The sequence below is a fragment of the Uloborus diversus genome, chromosome 1 (genome assembly GCF_026930045.1).
Source record: "Uloborus diversus isolate 005 chromosome 1, Udiv.v.3.1, whole genome shotgun sequence".
Taxonomy (NCBI): Eukaryota; Metazoa; Arthropoda; class Arachnida; order Araneae; family Uloboridae; genus Uloborus; species Uloborus diversus.
This window is the reverse complement of record NC_072731.1, coordinates 49,697,758-49,719,961: the sequence shown is the minus strand read 5'-3', so window position 1 is coordinate 49,719,961 and position 22,204 is coordinate 49,697,758. Positions and strand designations below refer to the sequence as shown.

At 32.4% G+C, this 22,204-nt stretch overlaps 1 protein-coding gene across 1 annotated transcript in view; it reads left to right on the top strand.

The window, feature by feature from the left end:
- The window catches only part of LOC129234563 (serine incorporator 5-like), a 71,336-nt gene that overhangs the window by 34,715 nt on the left and 14,417 nt on the right, over window positions 1-22,204 (top strand). The window contains exons 4-7 of the mRNA XM_054868584.1: window positions 2,919-2,962; window positions 10,075-10,248; window positions 13,758-13,859; window positions 21,077-21,218. Coding sequence (XP_054724559.1) covers window positions 2,919-2,962; window positions 10,075-10,248; window positions 13,758-13,859; window positions 21,077-21,218 — 462 coding nt within the window. The remainder of the gene's footprint in view (window positions 1-2,918; window positions 2,963-10,074; window positions 10,249-13,757; window positions 13,860-21,076; window positions 21,219-22,204) is intronic.

Sequence of the window (22,204 nt, the reverse complement as noted above, 5' to 3'; positions counted from 1 at the left end):
CAATTCCCCCTCAATTGAACACTAAATATATTTAAAAACTGGAATATTAAATAAAGAACTTTATATTTTAGTGCCTAAATAAAGTTATTTATTAGTAAATAAAATATTAAGGTAATTGATTCAAGTATTAAAGTAGCAAAATATATTTAATTTACTGCTTTGCTACGCAGTAATAAATACATTAGGTTACTAATATATAACTTAGGTTACTAATAATAGGTGTTACTAATGTAAACACCTATAATAAAAAATATAACAGGCGGCGCAGCATTGTGAAAATTAATCATCTATGTGCTGCGAGAATTAAATATCGTTCAAGAGAAAGTCAAAACCTTAGGTGTGAAAATGCACCAATCACAGCAACACCACGTGACCATGACGTATGAAATTTAAAGTTTCTTGGACTTCTCCAGGACCCCTTATCAGATCCAGACCAAATTACAATGGGACCATCTGGGAAGTATACCCTTCCAAACAAAAAAAAAAAAATCAAATCGGTTCAGTAGTGTTGGAATAATTCTAAAACATACATAAAAAGCCGCAATATGAAATCATAACCTCCTTTTTTGAAGTTGGTTAAAAATATGTTTTCACTTGAAGAAGACAGCAATAAAATCACATACAATACCTGTTAAAATCATAAGAAGTTGTCACCACAGAAGCATAAATTGGCTCATTGCTGGACTGGTAAAACACACCATGTTCACATGTGCCCCCTTTTCCTCTATATATGTATGTGTGTTTATATGTTCCCTGTGCAAATCAACATTTTACATCGGATCTCGACCAAATTTGGCAGAGAGGTACTTGGGACCAAAAAAATAAACATGGGGGGGGGGGGTTGTACACCAAAAAAATACCGGACAGTCCAAATTTCAATATTTGGACTCAGCTCATTCTACTTGAAACAGTTGTCCGATTCTCTTGATTTAGGTCTCATTCGAAAGCTCACGAAAAATACCCCTCAAGTTTATTTTCTTCTTTCGAATTTCAAAAAAAAAAAAAAAAAAACAAGGCTGTGAAATCACCGGTAAAAGAGTTATAAGCATTTTTAAGACCGATGGAACATCCATATCAAATCAGAAATTTATTGTTTGCCAATGAGCTCAGTTAAAAATAACGTGAATAAAATCATTTTTGATCTGTTGCCATTTTTTCTCACGACTGTGAGCAAATAAAATTCTTACTTTTGCTTTGAGGTAAAAATTTCCCCTTTTACATATTTTTTGCCCCCTCCCCTCTACTTTTTTTTCTTTGTACTGCCAGCAGAAGATAATCAAGGATTTTAGTTGCATTAATAGAGGGTTGTGTTTCATTTATTTAGGACTTTTAAGATTTATCGTTAACAAAATTTAAGAAACGTTATTTTAACCGTAAATTTTAGTTTTTCTTTCTTTTTTTTCTGTTATTTGAGCCCAACTTGACATAACTTTTATTTTCGAGGTAGATCATGCAAAGCCGAGCGATGCAACTAATAGATAAGTAAATCAAGTAATTTGCCGCCCTTAAAACTAAAGTTAGTTTCTAGTTTAATTCCAAAGTGGGTTTTGCATATCCAAGCACTGGTACACACTAAAGACTCTTTTTTAACATTGAAGAAGTGCATCTTATAGCACTGAAACATGTATTAATATTTTCAAAAGACTTTTAAATCACGTAATTTGCTGCCCCTCAAATTAAACTGAATTTCTTGTTGAATTCCGAACTATGTTTTGCATATTCAAGCACTTGTAAAAACTCTAAATTATTTTTTTAACATTAAAACTGTGTATCTCTTGGCACTGAAACAGATATTTAAACTTAAAAAAAAAAAAGTTCAATTTCGAAATTTGCCGCCCCTAAAATCTGTTGCCCTAGGCAGCCACCTAGGTCGCCTACCCCTAGAGCGGGGCCTGACTATGTGTGTTACTACATATTTAAAGTAAACAGTAAATACAGTGAAGCAGCCAGGGTTGGTAAGTTTTTGCCGGGGGTGGAAAAAACCATGGAAAAAACCACGGTTTTTACCGCCCGGCAAAAATAGGTTTTTGCCAAAGTGGCAAAAATAGATTTTGTGTTAAAAACTTACGAACAGTTTTTTTTTCCTTTTTATATAAAAGTAAAAGCATGAAAAGATTTTGATAAAATTTTAATTTAATTATTTTTATAGTTTAAAAAAGTTTAAGGTTTAACTTACTCTTGGAGCCTAATCAGGGCTCGAAAAGATCATCATATTTTCGAAAATATCCGATACTTTGATATATAATAAATATTTTGATATATATGTATATATCCGATATTTTCGACCTCTGAAAGTTAGGATATTTTGTAAAAATTTTATTGTGGTGGGCCCCTTTGTTGTGGAGGCTCCGGGGCAGTAGCCCCGCCCCGCCTGCCCTCCCTTAAATCCGGCCCTGCACACAGTTATAAATACTTTTATATTGCTCAACGTAACTTATGTAAAACATATATGAAAAAACTTTATCAGAGTATGTATGATGTGAAAAATCAAATTATAGAAGAGAACTGTCATTAAAGGGAATGCAGGACCCCTAGATCATGATGTCATAAACAGCTATTAATGAGTGAAACATGGTTATTTTATTTTTAAAGACATATGGAAAAAAAAAAGAAAAATCCACTGGCTTTATTTCAAGTAACTATAACTAGTGATATACTCCAAACTTACCTCACTTACCTTAAAATATCTTTTTCTATGGGTGGGGTGAAGTTCACTAAATTTTTTTTACTGCTATAACAGTCTCGCGAGTCTGTAAACTTTTACAGCACTTGATTTATTAAAATTTTTGTCAATAAAGAAACAAATTTTTATTAGTTAATGCAAGAAAAGTAGTTTCTCTTTTGTTGACCAAAGTTACTTTGTTCTTCACATAAAAAAAAGAAAAAAAAAATTAACTTATATTTTACTTCTCCTGCAGGAATCAAAGAGTATCAAATGGAGGGAGCAGATGCTGGTTTGTTGGTAAGTTGACCAAATTAGTTGTTAAAAAATTTATATGACATCAAATATTGTTATAATCTTATTAAAATCAAAATTTTATGTATATAATATGTAATATTTGAAAGTGCTGTAGCACCTTGATTTTCTGAAACTTGTTTAACCAATGTCAGTTTCCTTGAATTTTTTTATTTATTATCACTGATTATTATTAATATTTTGAGTGTGTAAATAGTTTCATGAAGTGGTCACTGAAGGCAGGTCATCCTGTTGCAAGCCCCAAATTATGCATGCATTTCAATTGCTTTTTTTTTTCTAAGTTGCCAGTAAATTTTGGAGCATTATAACTAATTTTAATTTTTAGAATCCTATTAAAATCAAAAGTGACCAAATCTGAAAGTAAATTCTTGTTCTAATTATTTATTTACTACATTAAATATTTATGTTTGAAATCAAAAGACCAAAATATAAATTTCACTGCATTAGTAATAACTAAGGAGGGATTAAACAGACAGTATTTTTTGAATTCAGTAATTTTTCAAAGAGTAAAAAACTGTATTCAGAAAAAAAAAAAGGCATTGCAGGCTAAATTCAACATCTATTAGAATGTCATGCATGCAATTAAACTAGTGTTCTATATAGAGATAAAAAGCCACGGGTGTACTGACAGGTGTAGTAATGTACTAGCAATGCTGTTTTTGTTCACAAAGCCCTGAAATTTCAGCATTTTCTCCTCTTATTTGGTTTATGGGTCTGCTTAAAGTTTACTGTATTATATCCTATAAATTGCATTACATTTTCCAACTTATGTGACATATACTGTCAGGGTTGTTTGGTTTAAACCACGTTGGTTTAAACCATGGTTTAAACCACAGTTTAAACCAATTGGTTTTTTAAAAAAAAACATGCGTTTTTTTTAATGGTTTTTTAAAAAAAAGCCAAAAAAAAAAATCCATTTTACAGGTTTACATTGATTTCCCCACACATATTGAAAAATGTAAAATTCCATTTATGCTAAGTTCCTAGCTAAGTTGCAGAGATAAATACTAAAATTGCAAAGTTGCTTCTTCAAAATGTATTACAAGCTTTAATCGAAAAAAAATATTAATATATTTTTTATTTCATATATGTGCCATAAAGCAGATTTCAGTCAACTTCCATCATTATGCTTAATTTGCATGATTAGTTAAGATTTACTAAGGATTGAATCTTTTATTGTAGATGCAATTCATTATATTGCTCACTCCTGTTGCAGGGGTGTGACATTTTTGCCCATTTATTTGCACTTTCCTGGAATTTTAACTTTGACTTTTAAGGTAATCAACAGTCTAACTTAATTGTTTGCACCTAAAAACTAAGATTTGTTCTGCAGGTGAACACAAATAATATTTTTTGATTCAAATTAAAAAAAAAAGTTTATACTTCATATTATGATACATAATAGTTCCTTATATTATAATGTAGGAAGATTAAAAGACAAATTTTTAAATTCCCAGAGCAAAATGCAAATGTATGTGTAAAAATTGATTGAGAAATATATAAATCTTCACATATAAACTACACTCTCCATTGGTGGTTTTTTTTTTTTTTTTGGATTCTGTGTGCTCAAAAGATTTTGATTGGCTATACACCTATGCTGCTTTATGACTATTGGGTGCAGATAATTCTTAGTTTTGTTATCCCCTTTTGTTCATTGGAATTGGGATTTTGGTATTTGCTTTGCCTCAGCTAACCTGTGCAGTTTACAAAAGTTACTCACTCATATTGTTTTAAAAAGAATGTCTAATTTTGGTAGAAAAAAAGGCGTAATCTGGTTGCAGACGGTTGCATTGCATTTTTCAAATTCTTTTTCCTGGCTTTTCCACTACTCAGTCACTGTTGCAGAAGATATAATGTTTTTGGCAAAAAAATTTTCTTGAAATAGAATTTGCTACACATTTATTTGTTCTAAAGAGTTTGCATTTAATATTTTTTAAACTTCAATGCTGGATGCAACATGTATGCCAGTAAATAAGCTGTAATTTAAGCCATGTTACACCAATTTTTGTATTTTTGATTTGATTCTTTGTTTTAGCGATAGTCGATATCTTTTCCAAGTCTTTCCAAAATAAGAATGGAGTCGAATATAGAGCAGCACCTTTTTTAAAAACTTTGTCAGTACAACAGCAATCGATTTTTTGACTGTTCAATCATGTACTGTTGTACATTTTGCTTTATTTCAATAATTGCGACATTGTGTATATAAAAATCAGCATTATGTAAGATCAGAAAGAAAAAATATGAAAATTGTTCTCTTGAAAAGATTATGCTTAAAAATATAACTTTTACCTTTATTCGATAATTATTCATATCATGTTGGTTTTATAAAGTTTTTTCTTGGATCTTCATTATATTTTATCTTAACCCGCATCACAACCACTTCTTGAAGTATTTTGTATCATAAAGGGTCTATATATACATGTATACTAATATGTTAATCAAGTCAAACATTTCAATCAATATTTCCCCGCAGAAAGCTATTTTAATTGTTTAATTTAGTTACAAGAGTTTGTTCTTATCTCTTTAATTAATCAAGAAATTAGGTATAATGTGACGATTGAATAACTGTTAATTACATGGAACCTTAATTACCTTCCGAAAATTAATTATTTTTCTCGCAAATAGTATTTAAACCAAAAAAACCCCGGTTTAAACCAAAAAAACTGTTTTTTTTTTTGGTTTTTTTGAAAAAATGGTTTTTTTTACCAACCCTGTATACTGTACAAGTTTATTTTTTATAACAAAAAGGTATTTAAAAACTTTACCTTTGGTAGTTATTTTGGATATTTGTACATGTTTTAACCCTCAGTAAGAAATTCTACAAACTCCTGTCAGCCATTTTTAAGTACCCTTTCAGTCACTTTTTTTTTTTGGGGGGGGGGGGGGTCACAATCTTTTACATTTTTAAAAAAAATATTTCAGCTACTAGAGGTGCTACTGCATAGCTGAAGGATAATTATATACAAAAATAATTGACATGTGCAAAATAATTTTTTAATAACAGATGGAAGTTTTATAGCATAAAACCAAGTTCATATTAAATTACACTGAGAGACAGCAGGAAAAGAAGGAGTTTTATTGCCTATGTTGTAACTGCTAGAAAAGGAGAACTAAGGTGCATGCACTTAGATATACTACATTTCATACTTTTTCAATGTCATACTCAAGTCAGCCCCTTTAACTCACTTAAAATACTTATGTTAATCCATAGATGAAGTTCCTAGCTTCAGTACTAAACTCGGAAAGCACTACATGTCAGGGTCATAACTAGGCTTTTGTTTAGGGGAGGGCTTTATCAAGTACATTTCTGGGGAAATCTGTATGATCACACATAGGGGACACAATTTTATTTCATTCATATACTATTCTATTCATTTTTGAAATACTAGGACACTAGGACTAGGTTATTTAACGGGTAATTTAGAGGTATTAATGTAAGTAAGTAAAAGATGATGTATATATTAAATGAAAGAAAAAAATATGTGTAGACTATGTAACTTCACCCCTGTAAAATATTCGATGTCTTTTAAATAAGTCACAAGAATAGATGCATGTATTCATATACACGCAATTCGAAGTAATGCTTCTTAAATTCATATTTTTTGAAACTTAAAAAGTAGGTGATTGGCACTTTCAAAATTCAAAGAAATTTATTCTTGTTAGGGACAGTATTAAAAAAAAGAGTCCCTCACTTGTAAGAGCTGAACATTAAAAAAAATAATAATTAAATAAATGAAATTACAAAAGAAATTAAAAAAAGAATTTTTGCTCAACGCATCAAATGAACCACATACTTTTACTTGGTCAACATTTTTTAAAATTTCATCCCTTATTAATTTGTGCGTATAAAATTATGGAAATATGTAGTCTAAATTGTCCCCCCTCCCCCCCCTCACATGATCGTGGAATTATTCTCAGTCAGATAATACTAGGATGCTAAAATGGCATAATAGTAAGATTTCTAGGGTTGACAAAAACCTAGGTTTTTCTACAAAAGCTCAACCCACTTGGGTTTTTGTGGGTTATTGCGGGTTTTGTGGGCTTTTTTGTGGGCTTAAGTTTTATTTCTGTATGCAGGTATTGTTATACAATAAAACCTTGCTACAACGCTATCCGATACAACGATAAATCCCTCTACAACGATAATATTTCGTGGTCCCGGTGAACTCGCATAGGAATTAATGTTATCCTCCTCTCAATATTGCGATATTCTCTACAGCAATAAACCTCTGTAAAGCAATGTTTTTTTAAGTTTTCAACCAATCTTTATTACGATAATTTGGTTTTCAAGTACAGTAAAATCATGAAAGTAACCCCTCCTATTTTCAAAAAAAAAAAACTTAGAACTTTATTTTTTCTTTAAAAATGGTTAGCTCCAAGTTTCGCGCTACATTTTAAACAATGCGTTTCCAAAATGGCGTCACGCTGGAGATAGTTCATTTTCACAAGTCAAAACAAAAATGCACCTTCCAAAATAAATAAAACAGCAGTACAATCGTATAAATTTCTTTTGCAACACATATGAACAAAAAGAAAAGGCGCCCTTGTATCAAAAGGCGTCTAGACCAAAGGAGTAAAGAGCTGAAACTGTCCCCCCCCCCTCGAAATTCTTCTTTTATTTCGTTTAAACCACAGTGATTTTTTTTTTTTTTTTTTTTTGGAAAAAGAAAACATGCACATAAAGAGGGAAACTAAACATCTAAAAATGCTTGCCAAGTAAAAAAACAGAAAATGTTCAATTTTTTTTTTTGAGTGAGTGGCAAATGAAGATGATCCGAAAAGGTGTAACATTCCCGTCTGATTGCGTCATCACTGTCACATGATCGACGAAAACGAAAGATTTGATTTTATTCACTAGTGTATTTTTCCCTAAGATGGCAGGGAGAAAGCAAATTTCATTTCAAGATAAACTCAACGTCATCAGCGATATTGATGAAGGAATGAAGCAGGTTGATGCAGTTAAGAAATATGGATTATCTCAATCTACAGTTGCAACGTTCCTCAAGAAGAGGAAACATATTGAAGATGCTGTGAGATCAAATTCAGTTAATCCCAAGGGAAAACGACTAAAAGTCGCGACTAATGAAAACATTGATGCTGCCGTCCTGAAGTGGTTTCAAGAGATGAGGGCAACAAATATCCCAATAAATGGAATCTCTGCGGACATTTTTTTCATGTCTTCCATCCACAAACGAGGATCATTTTCGTGCTTTGGACTCAATGTATACCTTGTTGGTTGACTTAACAGTCAAAAAAGCGGCCAAACAAACAAAAATATTGGATGTTTTTCGATAAAAACGGATTTGAGATATGTTTACGAGCTTATTCTCGGAATTTATTTCAATTGATAGTAATATTTAATCATAATTAACACCTTGCCAATAAATGTATTACAAATATACTATATATAAAAACATTTACACCTAGGTAATGCATATACTATAACATTTAAATAAAAAGAACCTATTGTATTATCAAAATATATAGGCCCTCGATATAACAATATATTCCTCTACAGCAATATATTTCTTTGGTCCCCAAAATATCGTTATAGCGAGGTTTTACTGTATAATATATTTATTCATTAATGTAAAAATATATTATGTTAAATTTCTGAATCACATTTGATCAATATGAATGTTAGTAATTAACATTATTAATAATATTGATAAATAATATCAATAATTTCATTGATAATATCAATTAATAAACAATAACACATTTTTAACAATAATATTATTAATCATATCAGTTACTAAATTTTTCCTGGTATTAGTATTAGATGATTTCTAAAGTTAAATTGATTTCTTTTAGTAGCCGTAGTAAACAGTTTTTATTTTTGTAGTTAGAATAATAATTAAACCCATTTTTAAAATAAATTAGATCCAGAACCAGTTAGACTTAAGTTCAGACAGAACTTAGTGGCGAAAAATATTTCACCTACAAGCATTTTGAACCAAGTTATTGATGTTCAAAAATATTTCCGTAATCATCATCAACCTCATGGATGGCTCAAAAGTCATGGTTGTTTGGTCCCTGTAATGACTAGCAATAGTCGTTGGAATCACACAATGAGTGCAATTCAAGTTTTTTGAAAAACTATCATAAATATGCAACAATTGCATCTGAACACCAAAATGAATATGACAAACGAATTACAAAATATTGGATGATGTTGCAATTTACGGGGAGTGCTTGAATTAAGACAAGCAGTTCACAATCATATCTTCAGCTCTTGATGAACTGCTAAAAGACTCAACTACACTGCCACGTTCCGTCGAAATTTGAAATTTTTTTATGGGGAATTAAAACAGTACAAAGAAGTTATAAAAAACGTTAAAAACAGATTATTGGACTAGACCACTAAAGAGCCCATTAGTAATTATAATAAGTATTAGTAACAATAAGTAGTAGCATAACTAGAAAAAATTTCTAAATGGTGATTTCAAATTTGAAAATTTAAGAATGATTTTCATCTGAATTTCTTAATGTGAAAGTATTATTTATATATAATTGTACATTTCTACGTTCAGAGAATCATTAATTAATACAAATAACTAAAATTAATTGATAATATTTTTGACTCCTTCAAAGTGGGAAAAAAGCTTATTTTTTGAGAAGGATCAAGACTTTACCTTTGGCAAAAAAGCATTAGTTACATTGACAAGAAATTCCTAAAATTTAAAGGAATGAAATTTATTAATAAAATAAATGAAAAAAATATTCTGAGACAAAGTACCTCTCTCTCTCAAATACACTTAATTTTTTATTTTTATTTGCTGATTTTTATACATAATTTTGATGAAAGAAATGAGCTAACTCAGAAATGATCTTTAACAAAAACCCACTTTTCACAAAAACCCAGGTGGGTTTTTGTTGGTGGATCCACCTAGAAAAACCCGGGCAGGTTTTTCTGGGGTGGGTTCACTTTGCCAATAGACTCCCGTGGTTTTCAATGCTTCATTTAATTTTTTAATTTTAATCTAGCCAATTTGTGTATGCTTTTAAAAGTGATTTCTAATCAGTGCTGATTTATGATTTCTGCTTGATGAATATGTATTTAACATAATATTTACATGCATCAATTTTTCTTTTAGCTATGGTTTTCTGTGCTCTGTTGATTTATACTGCTGTAGTCATAGTTGTTGTAATGCTGGCACAAAATTACACAAAAGCGGAAGGATGTGGCACAAACAAAATATTTATCAGCGTTAACGCATTTTTATGTCTTCTTTGTTCATTCATATCAATTATGCCTTGTGTTGAAAAAAGTAAGGGTTTTTCTGTGTATGTGTATGTATGTAATGCATGCGTGAGTGTGATATTGATACGCAAACACTTAAAATCTTAAAAAGTAGGAAATACAAGGAACAGCTGTGCTATACTCACATGTAGTGCAACAATTTGTTGAATACAGTAAAGAATAACAAAAATTAAAAAAAAAAAATAAATGAAATAAAGAAAGAAAAAAGAGATTTTACAAAATAAATTTCATTTTAATGTATTTTGTTTTAACTTATTTGTTGAGTAGTGTAACTGTACACATTTATTCCTTTCTACAGAAATAGGGATAGTCCAAAAGATCTGGAAGTTTTCAGAGAGTTTTTCAGCTTCTTCCAAAAGGGGTTTTCAATCAGAAAACGATTAAGAATTTGAAATGTCAATCATAAAAAAATGTATTCACTTTAAAATCAGACAAAAAGTTAAGAAATAAAAAAACAAATGTTTACACCTGAAACAGTCACCCTTCATTTACTTTCTTTAGTTGCAACTTTCACTATTGATATTCTTTTCACAAGATAGTAGAATGCGTCACGCAAAAGTGAGAGTTTGGTTTAACCTGCCTGTGCAATTTTATCCAATTTTTCTCTCACTGTATGTACACTAGGGAACTACGAGTGTCTGTTCACTATCTCTCACTAACCCCTGGAAATCACCAGCAATTCTACAACGTCGCTTTCGGATCTGAACTCGCCTGTATGGTTCACTACATGTGGACTACATTATAGTCCTTCTTTGAACTTTGCAAATCTGGACAGAAGAAACGATAATTGCCTAAAATTTGCCATCAGTGCCAGAATCTCAATTATCAAACTATTCCCCACCTTTGAGTGCCTACTCGACATTTTAATGATTTGGTTGAATAAATTAAAAAATGTTATGCTTATACAACAAATGTTATATTTATGTATTTCTGCTTATGCCCTGGCTATTGGACGGTAATTTACTGAATAAATGTTATATAGTTTATAGCAGTATTACTCCAGTATTATTTTAATCTATTGAAATCAAAAGCATTTGATTAATTTCAGCCTTTGTTCATGACTGCCAAGAACCCTGACAAGCCTATTGTCAGTTTGGTCCCTAGGCAACCCTCTCCCCATAAAGCTTGTCAAATTTGTACTACTCCGATTCCAAGCCGAGCCCATTGTTTCCAACTAGGATGACATGACCTCTTGTCAACCCTGCTTTTGCTTATATTTTAGGCGTCAATTATTGAAGTCAGCTCAAGTTTTCTTTGTTATATCTTTTCAACGATTTCATTAACTGCTGCAACAACATCATTAGATTTTCATTATTAGTCCAATCATTTTAGCCAAAAAAAAGGGTCAACCTCGAAATGCGAACTAAGAAGCTGTAAATTCGTATGTACCTTTATTTTGAAATTCTAAATGCTGTCTCGAAAGTCTCATGAAATCGTTTGTCTGCGTTTTAAGATATTCAAGGTCAAAAGTCACAAAAATCATAGTTTTGCAAATATCTCGCTTCCTATAGGTTTAATGTTATAAACATATGTTTTAAATATTGTAGAGCATAAAATTCTCTAAAAATTTTTTATAAAACATTTTTTTGTACCATTAACCGATGTTGAGATTGAGGTCAAAGAGCGCACAGCGCTTACGCATTTTCAGCATAATAATTCATGTCAACCATTAGTCCCCATAAACAATACGCCGTTTAAAGTCTGTAACTTCAAAATTTTTACAATTACAAATGATTTGCTTTTTTTATTACTTATTACATCATATTTATTACTTTTCATTAATCAAATACATATTTATGTAATAACATTGCAACAATTTTTTAATTTGTGTAAATTAAAAAAATTGTTGAGTGAAATATTTTAATTACATTTTAATAATATTCTAACATATACTAATTGTACTTCAAGTAGGAAAAATTTTAAGGAAGTAAATTTTTATTACACACACACACATACATATATATACACACAGGGTATTCTGTTTTAACCTGCAAGACCTTTATTTTCGTCAAATACTTTTGTGCAGTAATTGAATTTTCATCTTTATAATACACAAGCATTCAAACTGAATAGTACACATGTGAATATGTGTTACAAGAAACTCTTTTTTAAACAAAGAAGATGCTTCTATTCATCAAGAAGCTCACATATTGTGCATTGAAAAAAAGGTTTCTTCTGAACCTGAAACGTATATGCAATTTGTATTGCATGTTTGTGCTGTATAAAGTTGTGATTGCTATATTTATTCGATTTTCTGTCTTTGATTCATGTTTATTTATTGGTTCCTATTAGTTATTTATCAACAAGTATTGTAGAGAAGCCTGTAGATGTTGTTTACATTGATTTTCAAAAAGCTTTTGATAAGGTACCTGATGTTGCTCAGCAAATTAGCTGATATAGGAATAGGAGGGAAAACTTTATTTGGGTAAAAAACTGGCTAATCGGAAGGAAACAAAGGGTAGTTGTAAGGGGAAATTATTCTAATTGGAGTGAGGTTTTAAGTGGCGTTCCTCAAGGATCAGTGTTCTGTTTTGTTCATTGTTTTTATGAACGATATTCACAAAAATATTTCTGGGAACATGAATTGTTTTGCTGATGATGTCAAAGTTATGGGGACTGTAGAAAATGAAGAACAAGCAAAACAGCTGCAAGAGGATCTAGATCATATTACGGAGTGGGCTGATAAATGAGGTATGGCTGTTAATGTTGGGAAATGTCAAGTGCTACATTTAGGTCATGGAAATAAGTGTACAAGTTATTATTTGCAAGGTTCAGTCATTAGTCAGGCAGACAAAGTTACTGATCTGGGGGTCTTAATAAGTCAGGATTTAAAGTTTAGTCAACAGTGCAGCATTGCTAGTAACAAGGCCAATAAGATGCTTGCGTTTATCAATAGATCTATTTCAAACAAATCTTAAGAAGTTATCCTGCCCTTATATAGAAGTTTGGTAAGACCTCATTTGGAGTATGCTGTTCAGTTTTGGTCTCCTTATCTGAAGAAAGATATTAATATATTGGAAAGGGTTCAAAGGCGAGCTACAAGGCTAATAAATGGACTTTCTTACAGACTATGATTCCAGGCTTAGCAGGCTAAAAATGTACAATCCTGATCAAAGAAGAGACCGAGGGGACATGATTCAGTTGTATAAATTTATTAAAATGAAAGATGTTACGAGGCTGAAGTTTAGCACTGAAAACAGGACAAGGGGTCATTGTTTTAAGCTATTTAAGTCTCAGGCTAACATGGATATTTAAAAAAATTATTATTTTAGCAATGTAGTGGAACCTTGGAACAGCTTACCGGAAGAGGTGGTAATGAGCAAGGGAGTAGATAGTTTTAAGAGGGCCATTGATCTTCACTGGGGATTGTAAATTGACTAGGACCAGTCTAGCTGGGCCCAGAGCCTGTTGCTGGTCGTCACTTTTGTATTTGTATTTGTATAGCAAGAATGTTTCTTTTTGACATATTATTTTGTTATTGATTGAAACAATGTACTTTTTTTTTTCATATTTCAGATACTGGAGATTCAAGAGCTGGATTACTTCAGTCTGCTATTATATCGGCTTATGTGATCTATTTAACTTGGTCTTCCTTGTCAAGCCAACCTCTACCTACAGGTGATGTGTCATATTACTGCAATAAACATTTGTTTATATGAATTAAGAAATTGTTCAAAATAGTTCGTAAAATACTTGTAAAAAGCTTGCTGGATTGCACACGCTCACACACACACACACACATATACACAGCCCAGTCACATTAATGTGACCATCTGTCAAAAGCCAGAATAACCACCTTCGCAGAGCAGACTGCTGCGAAATGTACTGGAAGAGAGTCACTTAGGTCCCTGAAGGTGATCTCTGGGATGTTGAGCCATGCCGACTCTAATGCCGTGGCCAGCTGCGCTAAATTACGCGGTTGAGGATCCATGGCGTGAAAAACTCGATCAAGATGGTCCCACAGATGCTCGATTGGGTTCAAGTCAGGTGAGTTTGCTGGCTAGGAGAGGTCGGTAAACTCATCCTGGTGCTCTTTGAACCACACACGTACACTGGCAGCTGTATGGCACCTCGCATTGTCCTGCTGGAAGATGCCATCATCCTGAGGAAAATCAATGCGCATGTAGGGGTGGACATGGTCCGCGAGGACAGATGCGTACTTGTATTGATCCATCGTGCCTTCCACAATTATCAGTGAATCCAGAGAATGCCAGGAAAACATTCCCCAAACCATAATGCTCCTGCCTCCAGCTTGGTCCGTTCCGGCAATGGTTGCAGGGTGGTTCCTTTCAGAGGTTTCACGCCTTATACGCCAACGTCCATCTGTCCGATGGAGCATAAAATGCGATTCATCTGAAAACGCTACCTGTCGCCACTCAGTGGACGTCCAGCTGCTGTACTGGCGTGCAAATTCTAGCCTTCGTCGTCGATGAACAGCAGTCAGCATAGGTGCATGAACCAGGCGTCTGCTTCGGAGGCCCAGACGCAGCAATGTTCGCTGAATAGTAGTTTGGGAGACACTTTTGGTAGCCCCTTGGTTCATTTTGGTGGTCAGTTGCTCAACGGTAGCCGGTCTATCTGCCCAAACGCATCTCCGCAACCGTCGTTCGCCTCTGTCATCTATGGCCCGTGGTGCACCACATTTGCCACGTCGCTGATTTTGGACAGTCCCATTTTGCCATGCACGGTACACTTTTACCACGGCGGCACACGAACAGTTCACAAACTCAGCCGTTTCGGAAATGCTTCCACCCTTGGCCCGAAAGCCAATGATCATGCCCTTTTGGACGTGGGATAAATCGCTTCGTTTCTGCATTACGCCAACAATTGGCATGTTTTCCGAAGCCCTCACACACCCTTTATATACGCTCAACTGCACTGTGCTGCCACCTGCCTTCTGTGATTGGTTATTTAACTCTGACGTGGAAAGTACGTTGTGGTCACATTAATGTGACTGGACTGTGTGTATATATATATATATATATATATATATATATATATATATATATATATATATATATATATATATATATATATATAAATATATATATCTATAAATATATATATATATATATGTATAAGACATTCACTGCGTTTTAAAGCCAGTTTTAAACGATTGCGCTGTATAAAGCGTTTATGAACAAAATGCATGAACTAATTCTACATTATTGTTTTATAGTTAGGAGGGAATAAATCATTACATTTACGCGGTTAATTTTGTTAAAATTATTCACTGCTGAATAAAAACACTACAAGAAGTGATAAAGAGGCGCATTGGTTAATGTAATCGTTTTCATAAAAAGGCACATTGTTTATACGACTCACAGAATGGATCATACGTTGGCTTTTGATTTTTGGTGAGTGGTATAAAATTAGTCCAAAAAAACCAGGAGACATATAATATTTGATGAAGTTACAGTGAAATAAAATCTTGTCATAAATTTATATGAACCATTGTTTAATGTAATCACTTTAACTTAAAATAACATCGTTTATACGACACCTCAGAGGAGTATTTGAGTAAAAATCCTGGCCAAAAATATTTTTGCCCATTTTAAGCTTGAATTTTTTTTTTAAAAGTTTTTGCTCGCTTTACATTTCTTATTACTCTTGATTTGCTACATCAGTAAATAAATAAGCATATTTTTTATCTATACTCATTGTACAAAAGTTATTTTTTGTTTAAGTGAATGCAAGAAAAATATAGGTGATGTATAAAAGATTGCGTGCATGTGAAAAATTTTGACAGTGTATTTTTGAGTTAATTTTTGAGGGGGAGCTGAGTCAGATGAAGAAAGGTAAACACTTTACTGTTATCTATCAAAAAAAAAAAAAAAAAACATTGTACTGTAAAAATCTCTTTGCTGTCTTCCGTGCCGAAATCCATCATTCTTAAACTAATGTTGAAAATGTTTTAGTGAAGTGTTGAGTAAGTTTCCCTCAGCACTCGGACACTTGGTTCTACTAGCAACTTAAATCTCCATAAATTCAAGCTTTTATCGTTTGAATATTTCAGCAATTCGTACAATTGTAATCTCATGAATTCTTTCTCCATTTTGACGAATACTGCTATATATCTGAGCTGCTCTCTTTTCTTACAGAACTGCGTCTGAATAAATTTTCCCCCCGATCCTCGATCTTTGACCTGGTGTACTTATACATTAGGGTATGTCAAAAAAATTAAAATTTTAAACGTTGACATGCACATTTGGGATGAGATGTATTTGCACCTGGAAAATTCATTTCTAAAATTATTTTTGAAAAATATTAAGGTTTAGCTAACAGGAACGAGCTTAAAAGTTTGAAAAGAAGATAAAAAATGCCAATTTCCAAATTTTTTTTGAGAGTACAAATGTTTGAAAATGTTGTTTTAAAATGCTTCCTATTAACACTCTTTTCTCATGTCTTTAATTGTTACACTACAATCTATGATAAAAGACGTGAATTTAATTTCAAAGTCAACAGCTTACAAGATTTTTCATCCTGCTTAAGTAGAAAGGTTTTTATTGGCATCACTGTTTCACAAGCTATCAGAATAAAAAGAATTTGCAATACCATTTCCGCATTTAATCAAGAAATTTCTGTACTCAAAAATATATTTTTAATAATAACTTCTCTAAAAATCTGGTTGAAAACATTTGCTTAAGTATAGCCTTCGATGAACATTTCGCTTCTCTTGAAACCGTTTAACTGTGTAAATGTGATACAACTGTGACAAACCATTTTTTTTTTTTTGGATTGCTGGTGTGGATGGTTTTTGCACGTGGGAAACGGACAACTGGCATGATTTTGGATTATTCTCTTCGAATATGGACTAATTTTTTTTAGATTTTACTTTTACGTTGCTAACTGGAATAAATTTTGTCAAGTTGGATATCGGATTGGTTTTGTTATAAATGGATCTCAAGGTAAGATAATTTTAATTATTGGCAGATACTGTTCCATGGATGGCTAATTATTTGGAACTTGTTTTCGTAATTAGTTGAAGCGAAACACCCTGCTTTTATTTTTAGGTTTAAGCTCTTGTTTATTGTTTATAGTTTAACATGTGGTGCGTTCAGGTCCGCTCCAAGCCTGATTGGCGCCGTCGTGCAAATGTCTTCTGAGTGCCTTTATGCAGTGGGGTTCAAGGAAAATATAGTTAACACCTGGAGTGAGGTTTTGTAGACTAATACTTGTGGAAAAAATACGTTTGAAATTGAATCATTTTTAAAAACATTCTGTAAATTTTTAATTTTGGAATACAGTGTCCGTTTTTACTTCATATCTGGAAGTTATTTCGAATTCAGTAGCTCTTCTGATATGCTAATGCATTTTGGAAAAAGAAAATATTTTAAATGTCAAAGTTAACGCCACTTTAAATATCTCTCTGATTAATTATTCATCAATTAGAAATTAAAATTTTATGCCAAGGTTGGCAAAGTTTCATCTTGTCTAAAATCTTTGAGTCCAAAACTTTATTTTAGGTGAAATTATATTTTTTGAGGAAATTTCAAAAACAGAATTAAATCTATTCAAACCATATTTTGTTGCAAAAATAAAAGTGCAGATGAAGGTGTTGAATATATAGTTCAATAGTTGACTTAAATGCAGTAGACAGGGTGTAACAGTACTTCGTTTACAGACTTTCTGGGCAGGTAGAGTACACCTAGACAATGGGAAATCATATTGTAATGCATGATCGGAAACGCTTTCCTGACACAATAGTGATGACTAGATAGGAAAACAGTCAGAAAAAAAACAGAAAATTTCAGAAAAAAAAAAACGTTTTTTTCCGAAGGGGTTTATTTCTACTTCGGAAAAATTGAAAAAATTATTTTTTTCAACTTTTCAGGTAGTTTTAATTAAAATTTTCAGCAAAAAGAGATTAGAATTTCTCATACTTATATTCTGATGCAATTTCCTCCCCCACCCCCTTGTATATTAAAATTCTGTTTAACTTTGGTTATGTAAGTTGTTGTATGCAGGGGTGCCGACAGGGAGGGGGGATTATGGCGCAAGTTGCACCATCAAAATAAGATAATTAAATCAAGGTTGTGAAGCAATAACGTTTTTCTAATTATCTATATTACGTCAAAAGTTATAGCCAAATAACCAAAAGAAAGAAGCACAGCTTGCTCACGTTTGCAGGAAGTAAGCATTCTTTCATATGAATGTAGCCAATGAGCATGAGTGTTTACAGAGCCTATCAGATGTTATCTTGTTTTGGAGATGTGCCAACTGACTGCAGAACATTTAGTAGCGTGCTTAGCAATTGTTATAAAGCTGGTGTTTTTGTTTTGTGCTTTTTGATTTACTAGTGAGCTTGTGGGGATACGTAATGAAAAAATAATTAATACATAATTTAAGAAATGGCGCAAAGGGTTGACTGGTCACCTAGGAAGCGATGTAAAATACTAACATTAAGTGAACAAGGCTACAGTTATGAAGAAATTAGAAGAAATATTGGGGGAAACGTAACCAAAGGAGGAATTTCTAAATTTTTGAAGAGATACGAAATTCAGACTTTAGAAAATCAGGCTGGTAAGGGCAGAAAAAGGTGCACAACAGCAACTGATGATAGAAGAATTGAGAGACTATGCCTAAATGACAGAAAAAAATCATCTTGATGTATACAAGATGAAATGCTGCAATGCAACGTGACAGTAAGTGCAAGGATTGTTCGACGCAGAATGCATGACTTTGGTTTAAATGCCAGAATTCCAAGAAAAAAAACCATTTTTATCTCTAAAACAAAGGCTAAAAAGATTAAACTGGGCTAAAGCTCACGTTAACTGGACAATGGAACAATGGGACAGCGTAATTTGGAGTGATGAGACCAAAATCTCCCTGTTTGGTAGTGATGGCATAAAATACGTATGGAGAAGAATTGGAGAGATGTTCATCCTGAGTGCATTACACCTACTGTGAAACACCCAATTAGTATTATGATTTGGGGTTGTATGACATCAAGAGTGTGTGGGCAGAATTGGTGTCATTGGTGGGAATATAAATGCCCAAAGATACATAAACGAAGTACTAGGTCCCAAGCTGCTGCCTTCTGCAAGTGATCTTTTCCAAAATAATGAAGCATTTAGATTTCAACAGGACTCTGAAGAACTTAGTTCACTTCATGGGAAAGTGCTGTAATGCCGTAATTAAGGCTAAAGATTACCCAACTAAATATTAACTGGAATGATGAAAATTTTTGCACACCTTGATTTCTCCTGTATGTCACTTTTCTTCCTTATTAATGCTGTTCTAGAAAAAACCAGTCTTAAATATTATTTATTTACAATCCTGATTAATTGGTCTTTACAATGATGTATAATTTTATAGTATTGGTACAAAAAAAGTGGTGTTATTAATCGCCAAACCACTAAAATCTACTTTTTTCAAAAGGTTTCCCCAATTTTGTCCACTACTGTATTTATGTATATCATTTTACATGTAAAATACATTACGAAAAAAAATAATAATACTTATTGCTATCTTTGTTGAGGAGCCATAACTGTTGAGTTCTTCCCTTTTCAAAAGAATTAGAAAAAGATGCACATAATTTGTGTGCATTTTGAATCACATAAGATAAATACGCTTGTGCAGGTGTTAAAAATATCTTTGCCTGTGGCTTTATCTCTTATTATTGAATTTATTAGATTTTTGTTGCCATTTTATTGTTGTGATCGCTCCTTTTTCATTTCAAGGAGCTTTTTATTTCATTTGAACATTTTTTTCTATTATAGTGTTGTATTTTATTGCATTTACTGAGGCATTTTTTTGTGATAGAAAATATATACAGCCTACCTTGGTTTATCACAGTTAATTCATTCCAGACTCTATTGCGATAAGTGAATATCCCCAAAGTAGGATTCTTTATTTATAAGTTGAATATTTTTCTAGTAGAAGCTAAAATAAACTTATTTTTGACTCTTTAAACACGTTTTTAACATAATATCAGCCTTATCTGGCATAAAATAACAACCTTTTGTCACCCTTATACTCATGTAGCTTAATACATTGCACAAAATGTAAGAAAGTATGACAAATTAGAAGTTGAAAACATTTCATTCTTATTATTTTGCATTAAATACACAACACACAGTTATTTCACAGTACCACTAAACTGTGAAAATAGTGCAATTTGTCCGATGACAAAATAAGTGCCAATGAGTAACTGTACCTTCCTCTCTCTTCATTTTTTTCCTAATTAAGCTATTGCTTGCTGTTTGAAAAGCAAGTAGTTAATCATCATTTTCAAATGCATTTCATCTCCTTGCAATAGTACAGTGACACACTCCCCATAATATAGGGGTACCAACCTTGCCTAAGAGCAAGGGCCCACCCCCTAAATATTGCAAAGGCCCCTCCAAAAGTAAGATCCCCCCTCAAAAAAGTGAAAAATACCCCTCAACCCCCCTAAAAATTTTAATGGCACAGTCTGCACCATGACCCTCCCCCTCAGGTGGGTACCCCTGCATAATAAAGTGTTTTACAGTCTGGAGTTAATAAAGATTCATGACACCATCATGGTACATGACACTGTCTTCAGCATTTTTATAACCTCTTTAATTCTGCTCTAGCCCTTCAGAAAAATTAGCCTTACTCATAAAGAAGATTCTATTACTCTTTTGAAAAGTATCAATACAAACCCTTTAGAAAAGAGTAATGAATACATTTGAACAAAAAAAAAACCTGTGACAGAGTGAAACTTAAATTTGAAGCGAGAAGTAGCGAGGGATGACAGTATGTGTTTTCAAAAATCATAATTTTTCATTTGCATCATACCCATTTTTTTCAAGTTTAAAAACGTTTTTTAGATAGTTTTATAGCTAGGAATTCATATTTCCAATTTTCAGGTACTGGTGTTTTCACTGTAAAAACTGAAAATGTTGAAAGCGAAGAATTCTGTGGTCCATCTGAAGTTTCCTTTCTCTCCAACAAAGATATCATATGCTATGGTGGCGTCATTATCACCTTTGTGATGGTTATAAGCTCCACGTAAGTTTTATTTTTTGTTAAAATGCACTATTTCCACACTTTTTATGTTTTTTTTTGCTCACAGATTTAATTTAGTATGAGCATTCTGGCTAGAAGATTTTGGCTCAAAATCTTTGTGAACTGTATAATAATGAACCAATCAGTACTAATTTAGATTTATTATGCCCATAACTCGGCATTTCAGTTCGGCACCAGGGCTCATACTAGGGTGCGGGATTGCACAATTCCCGCTACTTTTTCCAAAATCTTACTCAATAGAAATTGCTCTCTGGGCTGTTCCCACTTTCCACCTATTGGGAGACATACGTTAAAGAGAACATGAAGTTTTTGAACCGAATTTTTCTATTTTTCATATAGATTTAAAGAAGACAGCCAGCATAAGTGTAAAGCCGTGCGATTATTTTCAACTATCATCTTATTATCAATGAACAGAAAAATCTAGGAATTTAACCACAGAAAATCAGGTAAAAAGGATTGAGAGTACTGTCAGCCCCGCTTAATCGGGTAACTGATAAATAAATACCCCACTTATACGAATAAAACCTCCTGGAACCGAATATTTTCCCATAGATGCAATGTTAAAGATCCCAACTTAATCGAAGTTTCCCCTGATCATTGAATAATACTGATGAGCTTTGGCGAATATTTTTACTGCGAAAATTTTTGAATAAAGTACAAACAACTACTGACAAAAAAAAAGTAATACTTTTTTGTGACAATGGGCAAGAAAAACAACATTCATATTTCATAAAAATATTTCCTATGTTCTACCAAATTTCTTTTGTCTTTGCCAGTACAAAAAAAAGTAATAATAAGCATTCAATAATTAAATTAAATAACACAAAGAAATATATACACATTTTAAACAATAATAAATTGATAAGCATTAAATGTAAAACATGGTAGACTAGGAAGGGGAAAAAGGAGTCAGAAAAGTGTTCCCAGAAGACCTAGAGCAAGCAATTCACAAGTACGGACTTTTTCAA